This window comes from Podarcis cretensis (genome assembly GCF_951804945.1).
Source record: "Podarcis cretensis genome assembly, chromosome: 10".
NCBI classification, from domain to species: Eukaryota; Metazoa; Chordata; class Lepidosauria; order Squamata; family Lacertidae; genus Podarcis; species Podarcis cretensis.
In genome coordinates, this window is record NC_137179.1 from 23,259,287 (window position 1) to 23,278,017 (window position 18,731).

General features: G+C 44.3%; 1 protein-coding gene across 3 annotated transcripts in view; it reads left to right on the forward strand.

The window, feature by feature from the left end:
• The first annotated feature begins 4,050 nt into the window (after window positions 1-4,050).
• Window positions 4,051-18,731, forward strand: part of KDM7A (lysine demethylase 7A) — a 50,742-nt gene continuing 36,061 nt past the window's right edge. The window contains exon 1 of one of the 3 annotated variants that reach the window (XM_079992343.1): window positions 4,051-4,316. In XM_079992343.1, the coding sequence (XP_079848469.1) occupies window positions 4,159-4,316 (158 nt within the window). In that variant the 5' untranslated portion in view covers window positions 4,051-4,158. The remainder of the gene's footprint in view (window positions 4,317-18,731) is intronic. The other 2 variants (XM_079992344.1, XM_079992342.1) reach the window with 2 other exon arrangements.

Genomic DNA, 18,731 nt, shown 5'->3' on the forward strand with positions numbered 1-18,731 from the left:
AATGGCATCCAATTGTATCCCAACATAGATAAAACCAGCTCCTTGAATTGAGGAACCACCATGCAAAATTTGGTTACCCTGTTACAGTATCATAAGGAGTGTCCAATTTCAGAGCCAAGGGACAACTTTCCAAAATATAGAGTAGAAGAAATAATAGGTTCCAGTTTATGTCCGATGCTGTTAACTGAAGCATCGATCCTACCTTAAGGGGTAAGTTTTAGTTTTTACGTTCAAGCTGGCTGCTCAAAGACTCATGCAAGACAATGATGAAGGCAGTCATCTGAGGACACAAGGATCAGGCAAGGGCTACTAAGGAGAGTCAGAAGCAAGATGAGGAAGAAAATACAGTGTGTCAGTGGGGAAGACCACATTTGTTTTGTTCTAAATTCTAAGACTGAAGGACCATACATAGGTGCCAATCCTATGTACACACAGCAAGCGGTAAGGCCCACTGAATTTAGTGGAATTCTCTTCCGAGTAAACATGCACAGGACCAGGCTCTTTCAAAACAACAACACTGCCTCACAAAAGGTGAAATCCAAAAAAAAAGCGGGAAACTATAGCAGCGGAAATGCAAACCCCAAAGCAATTTCCTCCTGGCCTAGACTGGAACAAACTCGAGTATTTCATCTCAGTGTAAGGGGTATGCCCTGAAAAAGGACTGGGAAAAGAGACTTACAGATCTTCATAAAGAAACAAAGCCAACCTTGTCTGTAAACATTGGTACTAAAGACTGTGTGCTGAACCTCCACTTTGGATGCACCCTTATTTAGGACAAATCCCCAGTTCACTCATGCCAGAGCCCAGGATTGCTCAAAAGGGAACCATTTGTAAATGGCAGCCAAAGACATTTGCTCTGTCGCATATTCCAGATGAAGGGAAGGGTGAGGGTGCATGTATGGCATCAAGGCATTCAAACTTAGTGTATCTGCAGCAGCTGCACTGGCAGCCGACCAGGTGCCCAGCGCTATTTTTAATTACCATAAAATGGAGCAGATTGCAGCTGGCCTCACTGAATAGCGAGGCTTGGCTTATGAGATGGAGAGCTCCTTGCAGCTGGGACTTGTCACGCTGCAAAGAGAGGACAGGTCTCAGAGGCAGCATCATGCTGTCAGTCACCATCTAAAATGTCAGGCCGCACACTGTTAGGCACCATCCTTTTTCTTCCCTGAGCCCAAACAATACTGGGAGTGCAAGAGCCACCATTTCACCAAATAAGAAGCTAGTTCAAATGTACATAGGAAATGGGGTCCGCTGCTATCCACAGCTGCGGCCTCATCACATTGGCTCTTTTCTCCAGAGCCATGGACTGAACATATGGGTGTCCATGAAACTCCAGATTCCCCTTCCTCTTCTTCTGCATTCTGAGTTGGGGATGGGAACATGATCTGCACCTTTAAAAACAAAAAGCAAAAACTGGGTCTTTAGGAAATTCGGGGGTCAGTGTTTGTGATGGCTACACTGCCCAGAATTGATGCTTTTGAATTATGGTGCTGGAGGAGACTCTTGAGAGTCCCATGGACTGCAAGAAGATCAAACCTCTCCATTCTTAAGGAAATCAGCCCTGAGTGCTCACTAGAAGGACAGATCCTGAACCTGAGGCTCCAATACTTTGGCCACCTCATGAGAAGAGAAGACTCCCCGGAAAAGACCCTGATGCTGGGAAAGATGGAGGGCACAAGGAGAAGGGGACAACAGAGGACGAGATGGTTGGACAGTGTTCTCAAAGCTACCAGCATGAGGTTGACCAAACTGCGGGAGGCAGTGGAAGACAGGAGTGTCTGGTGTGCTCTGGTCCATGGGGTCACGAAGAGTTGGACACGACTAAACGACTAAACAACAACAACAACACACTGCCCAGGTCATGGCACTATATGCACTTCTTAAAGGCACGAGATTCAATTGGTAGAGCATAAGGCTTTTAATCTCAGGGTTGTGAGTTTGAGCCCCATGTTGGGTGAAAGATTCCTGCATTGTTGGACTGGATGATCCTCGTGGTCCCTTCCAACTCTATGATTCTATGAAGGCCCACCTGCAGAAGATAGTAGCATGGTGGGCAGACAATTCGCCTTGCTGGGGCTAGCAAGTGAAGGTGGCAGGCAAGGGATGGCCAGGTCATCAAGTGCGTCACATGACACCAAAAGATGCTGTCTCTTTAACCTTACCCTTCACACCTAAACCATGCAGGTGGGTGCCTCTAGAAAACTCGTGTTGACAGTGTTGTTTGGCCCACAAACAGTGCCAACTCGTTTTATGTAACTTATCAACAAGCAGATTTCAAGACTGAACCAGGTCTCTGGTGCATTTTCAGTTTCCTGAAGTTTTCAGCATTAAATGCAGCAAAGCATATAAGCTTTTCTTTATTATTAATGTTCATGTTTAATTGCATTCATTCAATGGCTGCGGGAACCTTGTGCCCTGCCCACAACATTTACTTGTTAGTCACAGTTCAGGAAGTTTGTGCAGAAGAATATTGACTCAAAAGCAAAGTGAAACCTACGTGACATGCTCCCTGGGTGTGTTGAGTGTTGCAGTCCTAACTGTGCCTCCTTATTCATATAACTCTGTGGCCCCTGAGGTTATCAATTGCCTCTTATTCAGAAGTATAGGCCAGTTATACTGGAGTGTCATTATCCCAGAAAGTACCATGAATGATTTGCAAGGTTTGCATTTCTGCAGATCCCCATTTAACCTTCCATCCAAACAGTCACTTGGCGAACGTTTTCAAGTGATGTGTGTCTGGATCTGTGCCCACAGTGGAAACCTGAAATCAGAGTCTGCTACAGATATTAAATATAACTCTCCTGCTGATCACTCTCGCCTCCACAGAAACACCTGCAAAACTCTGCCGATACGTTAACCGGCGCATCGTGGGAGAACGATATGCAAGATGTAGGAGGCCATTCAGAGCAAGTGTTAATAAATAACTTTTTTAAAACCGCGTGCAAAAAACATGCGGGTGTTTTTAATGGAAGGATGGCTGCAGCACGCCTATAACGCTGCTACCTTCCCTGCCCATTAATGCACGTGCACGTCCATCCACACGTGCGTATAAACAGGCACGCATACCGCGCACATTTAATTATTCCCCGCCTGGCCTTTGCCACAGCCCCGTGGCTGTTCAAGGTTAAGGCGCTGCCGCTGCCGCCGCTGTCACGGCTCCAGCCCCGCCCCGGACTCGAAGAAACAAAGTCAAGCGCTTCGGGCCAACTTCGGCCATTTCCGCGAGGTTCTGACTTCCGCCGCTCTCCTTCGGTTGCATAAGAGTGAGCGAGCGTGACGCGCGGCCGACGAGCGTTCGAGCAGGGAGGGAGGGGGAGAAGAAACAAAAAAACAAAACCACCTCCACAGTGTCCTCGCGGCACCTTCCTTCCCCAAGCACGTGACGGTGCCGGGAGGGCGGGGGAGAGTGAAAAGGGGCGGGGCCAACGTGTGCCTGTGACCTCACCCGCCCGCTGTTCTAGAGCCCCGCCTACAAAAAAGAGGGGAGGGGGAGAAAGAGAGAGATGTGTGCGTGAGGGGAAGAGGAGAAGGATGTGTGGCGGCACGTGCTACTCTCTCTCTCTCTCATTGTCAATTCAGAGCGAGACCGGGAGGCGGGGCGAGCGGGCTTCCGGGCGAGGGAGAACTTTTATCCCTTTTGTGAGCGCGCGCGCACTTGACGCGTCGTGAGAGTTCCATGCCTTCTTGTTTCCTGCCGACGGTTCCGCTCTCTCCACACACACATCCCGCCCCTCCTGCCGCCTCCGCCCGCCCTTCACTTCCTCCTCTTTAGGGCGCATGCTCGGCGATGTACCTTACGTGACTGTCCCTCTCCGCCGCGCGCCCTTGCCGTTTGTCCGCTCTCTAGGGAGGGAGGGAGGGAGGGGTATCGGCCGCGCGCCCAATGTGGGAGCCTAACGCACGCGCACGCGCGCTCCTTCCCCCTCTCCCTCTAGATACGGGAGCCTAGCACGCGCGCTGTTGTTATTGGTGCTGCCGACTGACTGGCTGGCTGCTGGCTGGCTGGGCTGGCGGCGGCGGCGGCTGTTGGTTGGGGCTGGCGGGGTGGGGGGGGGAGGAGGAGGAGGAGGAGAGCAGGGCGGCTCAGTCAGTCAAGTCAGCCAGCCAGCCAGCCGGGCGAGAGAGAGAGTGAGCGAGAGAGCGAGTTCTTTAAAGATGGCCGGGGCGGCGGCGGCGGCGGCTACGGCAACAACGGCAGCAACGACAACAACAACGGCGGCGGCGACCCCCGTGTACTGCGTGTGCCGGGAGCCTTACGATGTGAGCCGCTTCATGATCGAGTGCGACATATGCAAGGACTGGTTCCATGGCAGGTAAAACACGCGAGGGGGCAGCGAGGAGGAGGGGGGCCGGGTCTCCTCACGGGTCTCCTCACGGGAAAACAACGACAAAACAGTGAAGTGTGTGAGGGGGGGTCCATTATTCAGAGGGGGGGGGGAGACCCTGAGGGCCGTGAGGGAAGGGGGCGGCCGGGGGGCGAAACAAACAGAAGGACAATGAGGCGGGGGGAGAGAGAGAGAGAGGCGGTGTGTGCGCGCCGCGACGCGTGTCTGCGGGAGAGCTGTGTGAACGGGGCTTTTCGGCGTACCAGGAAGCGGCGTCGGGCAGCCGCGGGCGCTCCTCGGTTCCCTTCTCTCTCTCTCTCCCCACCCCCTTCTCCAAACAGTGTTATATAAGGGACTCCTTGGCCGAGCTTGAGGGGCTCTTCTGAGGAGTTTGGCGGGACAAGAGGTGCCCGGAAAGTTGAGTTGCTTTTATTATTATTCGCATTGTTCGAAGCGCGTCGCGGCCGAGGTGCCTTTTTGTGTGTGTGTGTGTGTGTGTGTGTGTGTGCGTGCGTGCGTGTTTTTATGCGTGTTCATCTCGCCGTCCCGTCCGCTTCCTGGGCTCGTGCTTCCCCCGGCCAGAGAGTTGCGTGCGCCTCGCGGACGCTTTTCTGACGTTGCGCTCGCGTGAGTGTCCGGGTTGGTGTTTTCCCCCTTCCTTCTTTTTTCCTTTGCACAGGGAGGTTGGGTCAGTTATGTTGGGAAAGTGCGAGCTCCGAGGAGGAGGCCACGCCGGCGCCGCGGCACTAGCTGCAGCCTCCCCTCGGCTGCGGAGGGAGGAGGTGGGGTGGCTGGGTGGATATCCATGGGCATTTAAACAAAGGAGCAAGTTTCGGGGCTGCCGCGGCGGCGCGAGTGGCTCTCTTTCGGCCGCCCTTTGATCTCCCAGCTGGCCGGAGGCTGGATGGCGGCCGAAGTTCGGAGGAAGGGGCATCGATCTGGGAGAATATTTGTCCGAGCTTCCCCTGCTGCTGCTGCTGCTGCTGCCGCGGCTGCGGAGGGGAAGTGCGCTTTGATTGACAACAGGACATTTAAATACCCCCCATTTAACAAAAACAGAGTCACGATGGAGCTGGCGAGACAGCCTTATCTCCCTCTGCTGGCTTCCGAAGGGAAGCTAATTTAAAGGGACATGGTTCATGCTTCAGATCGTGCCCGGATCAGAGAGACATATACTCCCTCTCTGGTTTGTTTGGGTTTTTTTTAATCTCTCTTGTTTTTAAAGGAGACAGATAACACAGAGAGAAGGTCTGTAACTGTCCTCGAGGGTCGAGCCGCACGCGCGGTGATGATTGCGAATGCATTGTTCACATTTAAAAGCTAGGCTGGCTCGCCGTCTACAAAGTGCACCTGCCTGCCATTGCAGGTGCACATGTGGTTCTGTATTCGTCTCTGAATAGATTCCGTGTGTTCCGTGACAGTGGGGCTATTATAGATTTAAGTGTTTTACGGAGGAGCCTGACAATATCCTGGTGCATTGCTGCAAATGTAAGCATCAGTGTTTTAATTCAGAAAACTGCAAAACCAAAAAGGAAATAAGCTTCTATTGTTGCTAAATTTCTGTGAGTATGGTGAACAAAACATTTTTTTTTTCTGAATTACTTCCAAATTCCTAAGCCTACAGCAGTGAAATAGTTATGTAATCAGTATTTTCGTTCTGTTAAAGAGAACATTGCTGGAATAGTCTGTAGGAGTCCTATTAAACAGTAGGAGAATTTGAACTGATATTTGAAGTTGTGACTTAAAAAAAACCCTTTGAAATTTGTTACAAAATATTGATCCATGGTTTTAAAAGTTAGGTGAGCTTAAAGTGGCAAAAAGGCTGGGGAATGGGTTGGGCAATAGCAAACTAATGCATTAGGACAGAAAAAATGGGTTTGATAAGGTGGATGTAGAAGTGTATTATATGGTAGCATTCTAATTTTTTATTTATAAGTGTGGAACCAGCTAAAAGTTATTCCTAAGAAAATGCTTTCTTGTGGAAAAGAGGGAAAACAAAGATCTAGTCTCTAATGTTTATCTAGGTAAGTCCCATTGAACTCTGTGACTTACTTCTGAGTAGGTATTCATAGGATTGTGCTGTCAAATAATTTTGCTTCTGCACATGGCTTGGCTCCTGAAATCCAAATTACTTGGCAACTGAACTATAAACAGATTTGCTATTGCTCCCTTCAAAAAGCGCCCGGCAGTAGCCCACAAGGAAGATAATAAACAAAACATCACAATTTTGCTAAATTTAGACTGTCATAGATACATTATTGCTGGCTGTTTGACCCTTTTCCTGATAATTTATCTTAATTTTTAAAATAGCCCCCTGAATTGTCGCTTTTGCAGTACAATACTTTAAAGGTTACTCTGAAGTAAGTCCAGTTGGGGCTTATTTACAAGAGTGTTCAGCATTGTGGCCTGTTTCTGGCCTCAAGATCTGTCTCCTAATTTACAGTTCAGAAAATGTTAGTCTATGTGTAGTTGAATTATATGCTCAGTTGCTATTTTCTTATAAAAAGTAAAGGTAAAGGTACCCCTACCCGTACGGCCCAGTCTTGACAGACTCTAGGGTTGTGCGCTCATCTCACTCTAGAGGCCGGGGGCCAGCGCTGTCCGCAGACACTTCCGGGTCACGTGGCCAGCGTGACGAAGCTGCTCCGGCGAACCGGCACCAGAGCAGCACACGGAATGCCGTTTACCTTCCCATTATAAAGCGGTACCTATTTATCTACTTGCACTTTGATGTGCTTTTGAACTGCTAGGTGGGCAGGAGCTGGGACCGAACAACGGGAGCTCACCCCGCCGCGGGGATTTGAACCGCCGACCATGCGATCGGCAAGTCCTAGGCGCTGAGGTTTTACCCACAGCGCCACCCGTGTCCCTTTTTTCTAATTTGAAAGGAGCAGAAGTATTTCATTTTGCTTTGGATTTTAGTGTTCAAATGTTTTGTACTTGAGAGAGCTGGACACCTCAGCTTGTTTGCTTATGTTGTTGGATCAGTGAATATGTTTTTAAAGCATTGGCTCTAGTGGTTCTTACAAGATCCTGGACTGTTTTGAATCTTTTGTATGAGTTGTCCACTTTCATGGACCCTTTGTTTTCTGTCTTTTATAATGCAATGCATCCAATAGAAATTAGAAGGCATCTTACAATCCTTAGCCTTTCTTAGGAGCTTCCTGTGAGTGGAATTTTAAATTCTTCTTGAAATTCATATGTACTGTATTCTTTAGAATACCACTTTGCATGTATGGAATTTACATTAGGTTTGGCGCTTTCACATGATTTCTTTTAAAATCTGAGGTTTGATTTCTACTTGTAGCCATGCCCTATAGCAGGGACGGTTAACTCCTGAGACTGCAATCTACTCACAGAATAAACTGACAGGTTGGGGGTTCAGGTCGAAGCTGTTGAGTGAGCTTTTTTTAGGGAGGAAAGTGCTGTTTTTTAGGGGTTCAGGTCAAAGTTATTTACTTTGGGGGGGAGGAATTTCCCTTTTTTAGGGGTTCAGGGCAAAGTTGTTGAGCTATTTTAGGGAGAAAGGGGGAAAGTCGCTCACCATAAGATTGCTAAGGAAACAGTCAACATCACTATTATAACTCAGTCGGTCATTCTGGAGATCGTGCAACAATGGAGGGTGGGCCGAGGGGGCAGGGCCGGATTTTACTACCACTAAGGAAAGGGAGCCAAAAACCTCCCAGGGATATGCCAGTAGATAGCGATCAACCTGTTGGACATCCCTGCCCTATAGAATTTTAGCTGGTTGCACAAACCAGATGAATTGTCACTGAGTGACTTGTCCTATAGTTAGTTCTTTAAAGAGTTAACTGTAGTCATCTCCAGTTCCTGAATCTAAATCTGTTTTTAAACTTTAACACGTTAATTATCTCTTTGAATGCCACGTTAAGGACAGTACCTTTTATATAACTTGGCTATACAGTGGTACCTCGGGTTAAGTACTTAATTTGTTCCGGAGGTCCGTTCTTAACCTGAAACTGTTCTTAACCTGAAGCACCACTTTAGCTAATGGGGCCTCCTGCTGCTGCCGTGCCCCCAGAGCACGATTTCTGTTCTCATCCTGAAGCAAAGTTCTTAACCTGAAGCACTATTTCTGGGTTAGTAGAGTCTGTAACCTGAAGCGTATGTAACCTGAGGTACCCCTGTAATACTTTTGCCCCATACAATACTTTTTTTACAAGCCAGAGGAGAATTAGACTTGTTTTAAATGTGACACTGGTAAATAACAATAACTTAAATATGCACCATTCTATATACCAGCTGGTGTATAGAACGTGGGTGGCGCTGTGGGTTAAACCACAAAGCCTAGGACTTGCTGATCAGAAGGTCAGCGGTTCGAATCCCAGCAACAGGGTGAGCTCCCGTTGCTCAGTCCCTGCTGCTGCCAACCTAGCAGTTTGAAAGCACGTCAAAGTCCAAGTAGATAAATAGGTACCACTCCGGCGGGAAGGTAAATGGTGTTTCCATGTGCTGCTCTGGTTCGCCAGAAGCGGCTTAGTCATGCTAGCCACATGACTAGCATGTGCGCCGGCTCCCTCGGCCAATAAAGCGAGATGAGCGCCGCAACCCCAGAGTCGGTCATGACTGGACCTAATGGTCAGGGGTCCCTTTACCTTTACCTTAATGGCTAGAACCTGTGGCTCAAGTGGATACCATAGCAGCATGCTAAAGGGAATGCTGTGGTCATAGTCTATCTTGATTTCAGTAAGGTTTCTGACAAAGTCTGACAGTATTCTTGCAGAGAAGCTGGTAAAATTTGGGCTGGATCAGGTAACTGCTTAAGTGACCAAACACATAAAGTGCTCACTGGTAGTTCCTCATCATCCTGGAGAAAAATGACAAGTGTGGTTCCACAGGGTTCTGTCATGGGCCCTTTGTTCAACATTTTTATAAACAACTTGGATGCAGGAATTGAGGGGATGCTCATAAAATTTGCAGATGGCACCAAGTTGGGAGGAGTACCTAATGCTGCAGAAGACAGAATTAGGATCAAGATGACCATAACAGATTGGAGAACTGGGCCCAAACTTACAAAATGAATTTCAGTAGGGACAAATAAAAGGTCTTCACTTAAGCAGGAAGAACCAGCTGCACAAATATAAGGTGTGGGATCACTTGGCTTGCCAGTAGTTTGTAGGGATCTGACCAGGATTTAATGAGGATGAGCAGGGGTTAAATCCTGCTGCTTTGGCCTGCAAGGGAAGTGGCACATGTGGCTAAACTGAGCAGGATTTAACTACCGCATGAGCCAATATTGCTTAGTTTGGCTGCTGGGAACAGGCACACAGGTCAGTGCAGAATTAAACCCCTACCTTCCCATTGGCCAACAACTGACATCATCAGCCCATCAGTGTGATATAAGCTGATTGGTCAGTGGGCATGTTTTTGGACTTTATAGGCCAGACTGGACCCTCTGAAGGGCCACTATAAGACAAATAGCAGGTTTTCTCTCTCTCTAATGGTCTAGTCACTGTCTTCTCAATACTGTGACAATTTTTAGTTTTTCCTCTTTAAATAATTTTGAAATTTTCCGTTTGTGTCAGAACACTGATAAAATCATGTAGCAGTTACTGGTTTTGTTACTGGCAAGAAAAGTGAAATATGTTTCTTTCATTCTTTAGTGTGGTCACATTGGTTATTCCCTACCCTGTACTGGCTAAGAGGCAGCACTGGTAAAAATGACAGGCAGAGTTACTTGATTAATGAAAAGGCTCTGGCTGACTCTGGTCTGCAGGGCTTGTTTGTAGATTGGTGGCTGTGAGGCTATTTTATGCAGTCTTGCTATTTGGACCCAATTTTGCATGCCAGCTCTTTGGGAACATGTGTCTGTGTATATCCATTCACATCTGCACATGTGTACAGTCAACTGCTGCTCCATGTATATCTAACTGCTCATGCAGTGGTAGAAAAATACATGCGTCTACACTGAGGACACTGAGCAGTTTTTCTGTCTCTCCTGGGTTCATATTTTCCAGTTGTGCAGTAGGCCAATAGCATAACATTCTGGCTAACCCTAGTGCTTGAAACAGATACTTGTATTTACCTGCTTGTCTGGTAGGTCAGGTAAGTGACAAGGAATTCCATACTGATGAATGAGTGGCCCAGCAGAAAAGGAATGACTCTCTCAACCTTTCTCCACCAATCAACTTGGTTTTCGTTCTGGCCATTGAGGAAGGGAAGCACATTCATTCTCTGCTGGCCTGCTTGGTAAAAAGCATTTTAAAAAAACTAGTCACTATTAGTAGTCCTCGGTTCTTTGCTGTCATGGAAAATAGGATTCCACTCCTCTGTAATGAATGTGGAAATACAGGCTACTAGCCTCTTAGCAGACTAGTAAAAAAAAGTAGGCTAGTAATTCTTGTAGGCCTATTTACAAGGCAATCATGTCACTTTGTGACAGTTTTATGTAAAAAGTTTCCAAGGAATAAAATAATTAAATGCAGTTTCATTAGCAAAGGGTTATGTTGGTTAAGGATTAAGCCTTATCAGTTTTGCAACTACATCATTTGCATATTACTCTGAAGTAAGTTTCACTAAGTATGAAGGTGTTTACTTCCAAGTAAGTGTGGTTAGTATTGCAGCCTTAGAAGCTAATTTTGAACAGATTCACAGAGATAGAAGTATAATGACAGTTCTATTTCTAATTATGTACAATAGCATTGTGTTGATTGTCATGTTGTTGATTGTTGTCCAGTACATCCACATCAGTACTGGAAACAATTTTTAAATGTCAAGAGAAGGTAGCAAATACTCTGAATTTTTAATAAACACTGGTTCTCTTTCTGGCATATTAAAACCAAGTTTATTTATGTTCTGTAAATAAATAGGACTGAATCCAGAATAAAGGGTACCAATGCAGTTTCAGTTTAAATGTGCAAGTGCAGTAGAGCAAGTAATGCATAGAATTTTAAAAGATTACCAGGAAATAAGTTATAGTCTTGTTGTCTTGGATAATAGTTCTGTACTTGCATATTTGCATTTCACATTTGCCTTTAACTGATGTGAGTTTCAGTTCTGTATCTTGCCAAGTGGGGGGGAAATACTTCCCTTATGTATGTTAAGCAACGTGAAGTGGCTGTTACATAATTACAACTCTGGATAGTTGAATTGGTAGGGGGAGCTATGTATATTATTGAAACTTGCTATGTTATTAAAACATGAGAGCAGTGTTTCTGTGGCAGTAAAGCAGGATTATCGATAAGGTACTCTAATTTCCAACCTTCCCATCATTTTAACAGTATTTAATGTATTTAATGACGCAGGTGGCGCTGTGGGTTAAAGCCTCAGCGCCTAGGACTTGCCGATCGAAAGGTCGGCGGTTCGAATCCCTGCGGCGGGGTGCGCTCCCGCTGCTCGGTCCCAGCGCCTGCCAACCTAGCAGTTCGAAAGCACCTCCGGGTGCAAGTAGATAAATAGGGACCGCTTACCAGCGGGAAGGTAAACGGCGTGTCCGTGTGCGGCTCTGGCTCTGGCCAGAGCAGCGATGTCACGCTGGCCACGTGACCCGGAAGTGTCTCTGGACAGCGCTGGCCCCTGGCCTCTTAAGTGAGATGGGCGCACAACCCCAGAGTCTGTCAAGACTGGCCCGTACGGGCAGGGGTACCTTTACCTTTTAATGTATTGTTTAAAATATGCTTATGGAGTATTATATTTGAGAAATTCAGCTTTGGTTTTTGATTGCAGAAAATATTTGATAGTACTAGTGCAAAAGAAAAAATTATAGCCTAAATGTTCAGCATGATACAGTGAGGGGGAAAAGTATTTGATCCCCTACTAAATTTGCCCATTTGTCCTCTGACAAAGAAATGACCAGTCCATAATTTTATTGGTAGGTTTATTATAGCTGTGAGAGACGGAATAACAACAGGAAAACCTCCAGAAACCCAGAAGACAAAAGTCAGAGATTGATGTGCATTATAATGAGTGAAATAACTATCAACCAGCCAGATGTCAGGCTACCTGGTATCTGTATGTAACGAGCTGAGATTAGAAGCACCTGCTGTAAGGGAGAGGTCTTACCTGTAATCCCAGCTCATTACAGTACCTGTACAAAAGACACCTGTCAACAGAAGCAATCAATCCAGTGGATTCCAAAGTAGCCACCATGACCAAGACCAAAGAGCTGTCCAAGGATGTCAGGGACAAGATTGTAGACCTGCATGAGGCTGGACTGGGCTACAAGACTATTGCCAAGGATCTTGACAGTGACCCAAAACACACTGCCAAGGCAACAGAGGAGTGGCTCAAGAAGAAGCACATTAAGGTCTTGGAGTGGCCTAGCCAGTCTCCAGATCTTAATCCCATCGAAAATCTGTGGAAGGAGCTGAAGGTTCTAGTAGCTACACATCAGTCTCAAAATTTTACTGACCTGGAGAGGATCTGCAAAGAGGAGTGGGACAAAATACCTCCTGAGATATGTGCAAACCTGGTGGCCACCTGCCAGAAACATCTGACCTCTGTAATTGCCCACAAGGGTTTGCCACCAAGTACTAAGTCATCTTTTGCAAAGGAATCAAATACTTATTTCACTCATTATAATGCACATCAATCTCTGACTTTTGTATTCTGGGTTTCTGGAGGTTTTCCTGTTGTTGTTCTGTCTCTCACAGCTATAATAAACCTACCATTAAAATTATGGACTGGTCATTTCTTCATTAGAGGGCAAACGGGCAGATTTAGCAGGGGATCAAATACTTTCCCCCTTCTCTGTAGTATCTTGTAAAAGTGCTTTGTGGAGAGTGTTACAGAAATATATCATTGGTATAAATAAATCCCTGTGTAGCACTGTTTTGTTTAGTATAGTGCTTGTTTCAAAAATGAATTAGTTCTGCTTAAATTCATCTTGTCCAAAAAGGAGATAGTTCGGTTAAAGTTTACTTTTACAAACTGTCTTTTAAATACCTAGCCATGCACCTGCATACTATGATTTTGGCACTATATGAAGAAGCCTCTGGTTTTCTCTTCCTTCTGCATTGTCATTCCCTCATGGCCTCCATGTTTTGTGGCAAAACATAGGTTCCCCTTCCATTCAAATCAGCAAGCCATGCTTTGGAGCAGGAAGTTGAGGAGAAAAATGCAGTATGCATGGGAGGAAGGGAGCCCAACTGTGGCTCATTCTATGATGATTTATTTAGTGCAGGGGTCGGCAAGGTTTACCTTGTCTGGGCCGGTTCACTCCAGCGGAGATCCCTCTGTGGGCTGGATCGCACACGTGTATGAGCGCACCTGCCTGTGATTTCCGGCGTCTGTGTCTGCGCAAACGCGATTTCTGGCAACGTGGAAGCGAGTCCCTGTGCCACGTTGTGCCGGTTTAGCGCAGTACGCGGGGACTCGCTGAGTGGGCGGCTCGGTTCGGGGGCGGCTCGGGGGCCAGTTAAACGACCCCCGTGGGCCACTTGTGGCCCATGGGCCTTAGGTTGCAGACCCCTGGTTTAGCACCAAACCATGATTTGGTATTACATTTTGATGAAACCAGAACGTGGAGGCAAGAGATGCAGATCTTCAAATGCACGGCCATGGCCCAGTGCAGCATCCTTGGCTCACATTCGCTGCATGTAGGAGATATATATTCCCTTTGTTATGCATTACATTTCTCCTCTAGGGGACAAATATAAGGACAACTACTGCTGCAAAATAAATTTCCTTAGTGTAGCCTGCAACATCTCATGTAACTCTTGAAAGTGTGCCTTCATTTCTTGGCAAAACTAGAGCAGCTACATCACTCTTCTGACAGTTTAGTACTGTCCAGGCTGATTCTTGAGGTTGTTAGTGTGACATCGTACAGGTGACCGCCATTGGTGTTGCATGATGTAGTTACATTACAGTGAAATGTCAGCAGGACTGAATCCTTGGTGGCATGGTGTGACACTGTGGCATTTTTCAACCCGTCCCTTCTATATTCACATATAACACATTTTTTATTTACATGGTCTTGTGGCAGTCATTCTTTTATTGAATTATTTTTCTTGAATTAATATTGGATCATGATATGGAAGTGTTACAATCCTGTTTTGAGCATTTGTGGTCAACATAGCCTGGCAGAAATCTGTTGTCTAAATCTGGCAGTGTATTGTGCAGTTTAGATAAAATCTTATTTGGGGTATGTGTGACTAGCATGAAAATTGTTTCCAATTACCAAGTTAAGCAGACCCACATGTATACTCAACTACTTTAGAAACTTTAATGTGCTGAATGCAAAACTATGGAAAATGTAGTTAAGCATTTTTATATGAAATTGTTTTAATTGTTAGATCAGTTTAAGATTTTCCAGGAAATGATTAATAAATGGAATGAAAATAAATAACGGTAGTGAAAACTATGGTTTAATTAGTAAAGTGTGTTGTAGTTGCAGATAAACTGCGCATGTGTGCGTGTTGATGGCAGTCATAGGAAATGTAGATGTGACAAAGGACATTGATCTCTTGCTCCCACCATTTCCTATAATAAGCCCAAACAGTCATGTATCTCAGGTATCTCCTGCCACATATTTAAAGCCCCAGGATGCCTACCTGGAAAATGAGACATACCTGAGCTACAGGCCACTCCCTCCAAGGATTGGGGAGAGAGCTTTTAAAAACTGGGCTGTCATTGCAGCTTTGTCCCTCCCACCATGGGGGGTGGGGGCAGGCCAGATCTTCCTATGTACTGCTCAGAGAAGTTGGCCACAAGCTCTGCTAACTTGTAACTAGACGGACAGCATTAGTAAGTAGAATAGAAGTAATCAGAATTTGGAATCATCGGGTTACTTTTGCTTTGATTATTTTTATTGGATTTTAAAGAAGTTTCGCAATCAAACTAGTGGAGTCTTTGTGGGTTTTCCAGTCTCAGGATTCAGGAATCATCATATGCCTTTGGGTTTCATGGTACTATTGGGTTTCATGGTACTATTGGAGATCTAAGACCAAAGAGTTGGTAAAGTTAGGAATCTGCTCTATTCTCAGGGAGGAGCTGAGGACTGGAGCACTGGCTTTATGTTCTGTATAAATTGCTAGGAATTGGCTGGAGGTGCCAGGGTCTAGGATCCCCAAGTCTCATTGTTAATTGGACACACTTTGTTTTCTCTTTCTCTGGGGCTGTAAGTTACCTTCAAAAGTGGGTAGTGCCAGAAACTACTGGATAGGAAAGCACTGCAGAGCCTTCAGATGGGCAGTATATAAGTATAAATTATTATTGTTATTATTGTACAGCAGTGGGGCCAGTAGGGGGACTGAAAAGGCCTCCCTTATCTACAGTATTTACTGTGAACCCAATTTTGTGGCACAAAGTCTGTTTAAGAGGCAGACATTGCTGGAATTTGCAGTATTAGGACTTGCTCTTGAGTTCGAGGCTTATCAGTTATTTTACAGTTACTGCTTTATTGCCATGGCCTACAGGCCTCCGTTGAGAACTAGCTCTGTTTTAGACTAAATGTAGTTTCCAGAGCACCTCAAGGTGGGTGACTACATGAAGGACTCAACTTGAAAGAGACCACTAGAATCCAGAAACCAGCACCCCCCCTACAATAATCAGTTTAACAGATTTTATTTTTGATCTACATAGAAAACATAGATGTAATGGAAATCGTTTTAATGGTGTCCTGTGTGGTTCCTTGTTGGTTTTCTAATTTGCAGAGACTGCAAGCTAGGAAATTACAATACACAATTTAGACTTCACAGAGTTGGCTGGTATCACTGATTATGTTAAAGTGTCTTCATTTATAATTTCTAATATTTTCTGACTACTTATATTATTGCCCTTATTGTTACTTAATATGCTTCATATTAGTCCTCTAATTTATGCAGCAGTAATGAAATGCATTACATATAAAACATGTCTTACAATCTTATGATGTATATATATTGTTGACCAGCATTTAGATTATATTTCAATCAAAATTTTGAAAATAGTTTTTAATATAGAAAACTAGTATGAATAATTACCAATTGTTATGTAGGCTAAATCCGTTCATATTTTTAAATGTGAGCATCTGTTGAAAAATTGAGGAAAATGCTGTCCTAGTTTTTCCCCTCCCCAATTTTAACTTTTAAAATAAATCTTAAGTATAAAGTATACCTTGTGATATACTTGGGCTGTGTTCATGAGATTAGTCAGCATTAGACATTTAGAATACTTTTAGCTGCTCCCTGTCAGAACTTTTGATGAAATGAATGAATGAGAAGTTTTATTTGTTTTATTTGATAAACAACAAATTCCAGAATGATAACCAAGTGAGGGTTTTTGTTTTGTTTTTTGCAGCAAAAACAAGTTATTGTAATATTTTAAAGACTAAAATAGATTTATTATGGGTGTAATTCTCATGACCATTTGGCCCCATTGCTACTTTTTATTTTATTTTGCATTACTACACATGTGTGAAACTAAGGAGTGAATGCTTCATGCATCAGAAGTGAGGCTAGTTCTCTAAAGCTCATGCCCCCATTTTTTTAAAACTTTTTTTTACTTTTTAACATGCCACAGTGCTCTTTTGGTTCTCTTTGATAAACTAACATTTATATATACCAAGGATCCATTTGAGAGAGCTTTTACAAACTTGTAGCTGGAATATTATAGTAACTTCTAGCTTAGAACTCTGTGAAAATACTGATGTACAAATTGAAAATTAGATTGCATCAAAACTTTTTGCATAGTAGTTTAATATATTTAATTAAATTGAAATACAATTTATCATACTAATATATTTTAGGCACTTCTTGATTTAATCTGAATGCCTTGATGCTTACATTTCAAGAGGTTAAAATTTATTGTATTTGTCCTGGCTTTTAAAGTTTTTTATTTGATTTTAAATCAGTCAGGCTGAGAAAAATCTCTTTATCATAGGCTGTATGCCTACAAATGCAGTGAACCTCTGAAACTACAACCTGACTTGAAGGCAAGCTCTGTTACCTGGTATGTTGCATGGTTGCGGTAACTGTTCCATGTTTACTGCTCCTTGCATTGTCCTTATGGTCAAAGTAGATGTTTTGTATCAGTGTTAGCACAGCTTGTGCATCTCCCCACCAGGGGACATTAAACAGTGAGGTGAAACTGGAAACATGAGGTATAAGTCAGGATAAATTGAAACTAACTCATTTGAGTACATTAATATCACTTATGACTGCTGACATCAAAATATGCCAAACGAATGTTTCATTATTTAGAAAATTTGTGTCTTCACGTCTGCCTCATACTGGTACCAGTGGTTCTAAATAGATAGTGATAGTTTTCCAGGTCATGAATGCTTTGAATGGAATTAATATTTAATCTCCATTAGTCTGGCGTTAAGTAAAGTAGGCCTTTAAATTGGTGATTCTTGCGGAAAATGTTGAGTTCATTCTTGTTCAGCAGGGTATAATGCTGATGTTGCCACTGAAGCAAAAAGCTTCTACATGAAATCACTTCTACATTATTTTTAAAAGGCAACTAGAGTAAGAAAGTGTTATGAATTTTTAATACATTGTGGTATAAAATCTATTTATTTTCATCTAAAGCTGTTGGGTGACATACTGCAAGTAGGTTGCTAAGCTCACTTCATATACTTCATTCTTTTTACATGTTTTATTCACTTTTAAGGCTGTGTAGAAAAGTGGGGAAGGGAAAGGATGTCATTCTGTGAACAAAAAATATATATCAAAGATTGGGACTGCTCCTGGCCTAAATTAACAACACTTAATTTATATACAGAACTGTATTCTTCAGTTTATTAATGAATGTATATGTATTTCTGGTGAAGCACCTTGCTCTCTCCACCACTGTCAGGGGCTTAACCCTCTTTCCTCATGGAATCTGAACCTCTAAAGCAGGGGCAGCGAACCTGTGGTCCTCCAGATTATGCTGAAGTACAGCTTCCATCATCCCTGCCCTCTGGTAATGCTGGCTTTGGTTGATGGGAGTTGGAGTGAAATAATGCACAGGTTTCCCACCCCTCCTCTAAAAGGCAGTAAAAAATATGCTGGTAGTTGGGTTAGAGAGAGGGTTGTATAAGGGAAGAAGGTGTAAAAAAGCAGTAGAAGCAGAAAGGAAAGTGAACATATGTTGCTGGTTTTTGTTACTGCAGTGGAACCTCGGATGTTGAATGTCTCTGTTGATGCAGGTTTTGGCTTTCAAATGCTGAAAACCCAGAAGTAACTGCTTCGGTTTTCGAACGATTTTCGGAAGCCGAATGTGCCTCACGGCTTCCTTTTTGAGTTTCCCTTATTGTATTGAGGCTTCCACTTTCAGCTTTCAAATGTTTAGGAAGCCGAATGGTCTTCTGGAATGGATTACGTTCAAAAACCCGAGGTTCCATTGTATATACCATACCTTTGACAGAGACAGAAAGTAAGTGCTCATTAGTTGTTTTATAAGTGTTGCTAACTATATTTCATTCTTTCTGCCCTTGTGAAATGATCACATCAACCCATTTGTGGTGGTTTGCAGCAGAAA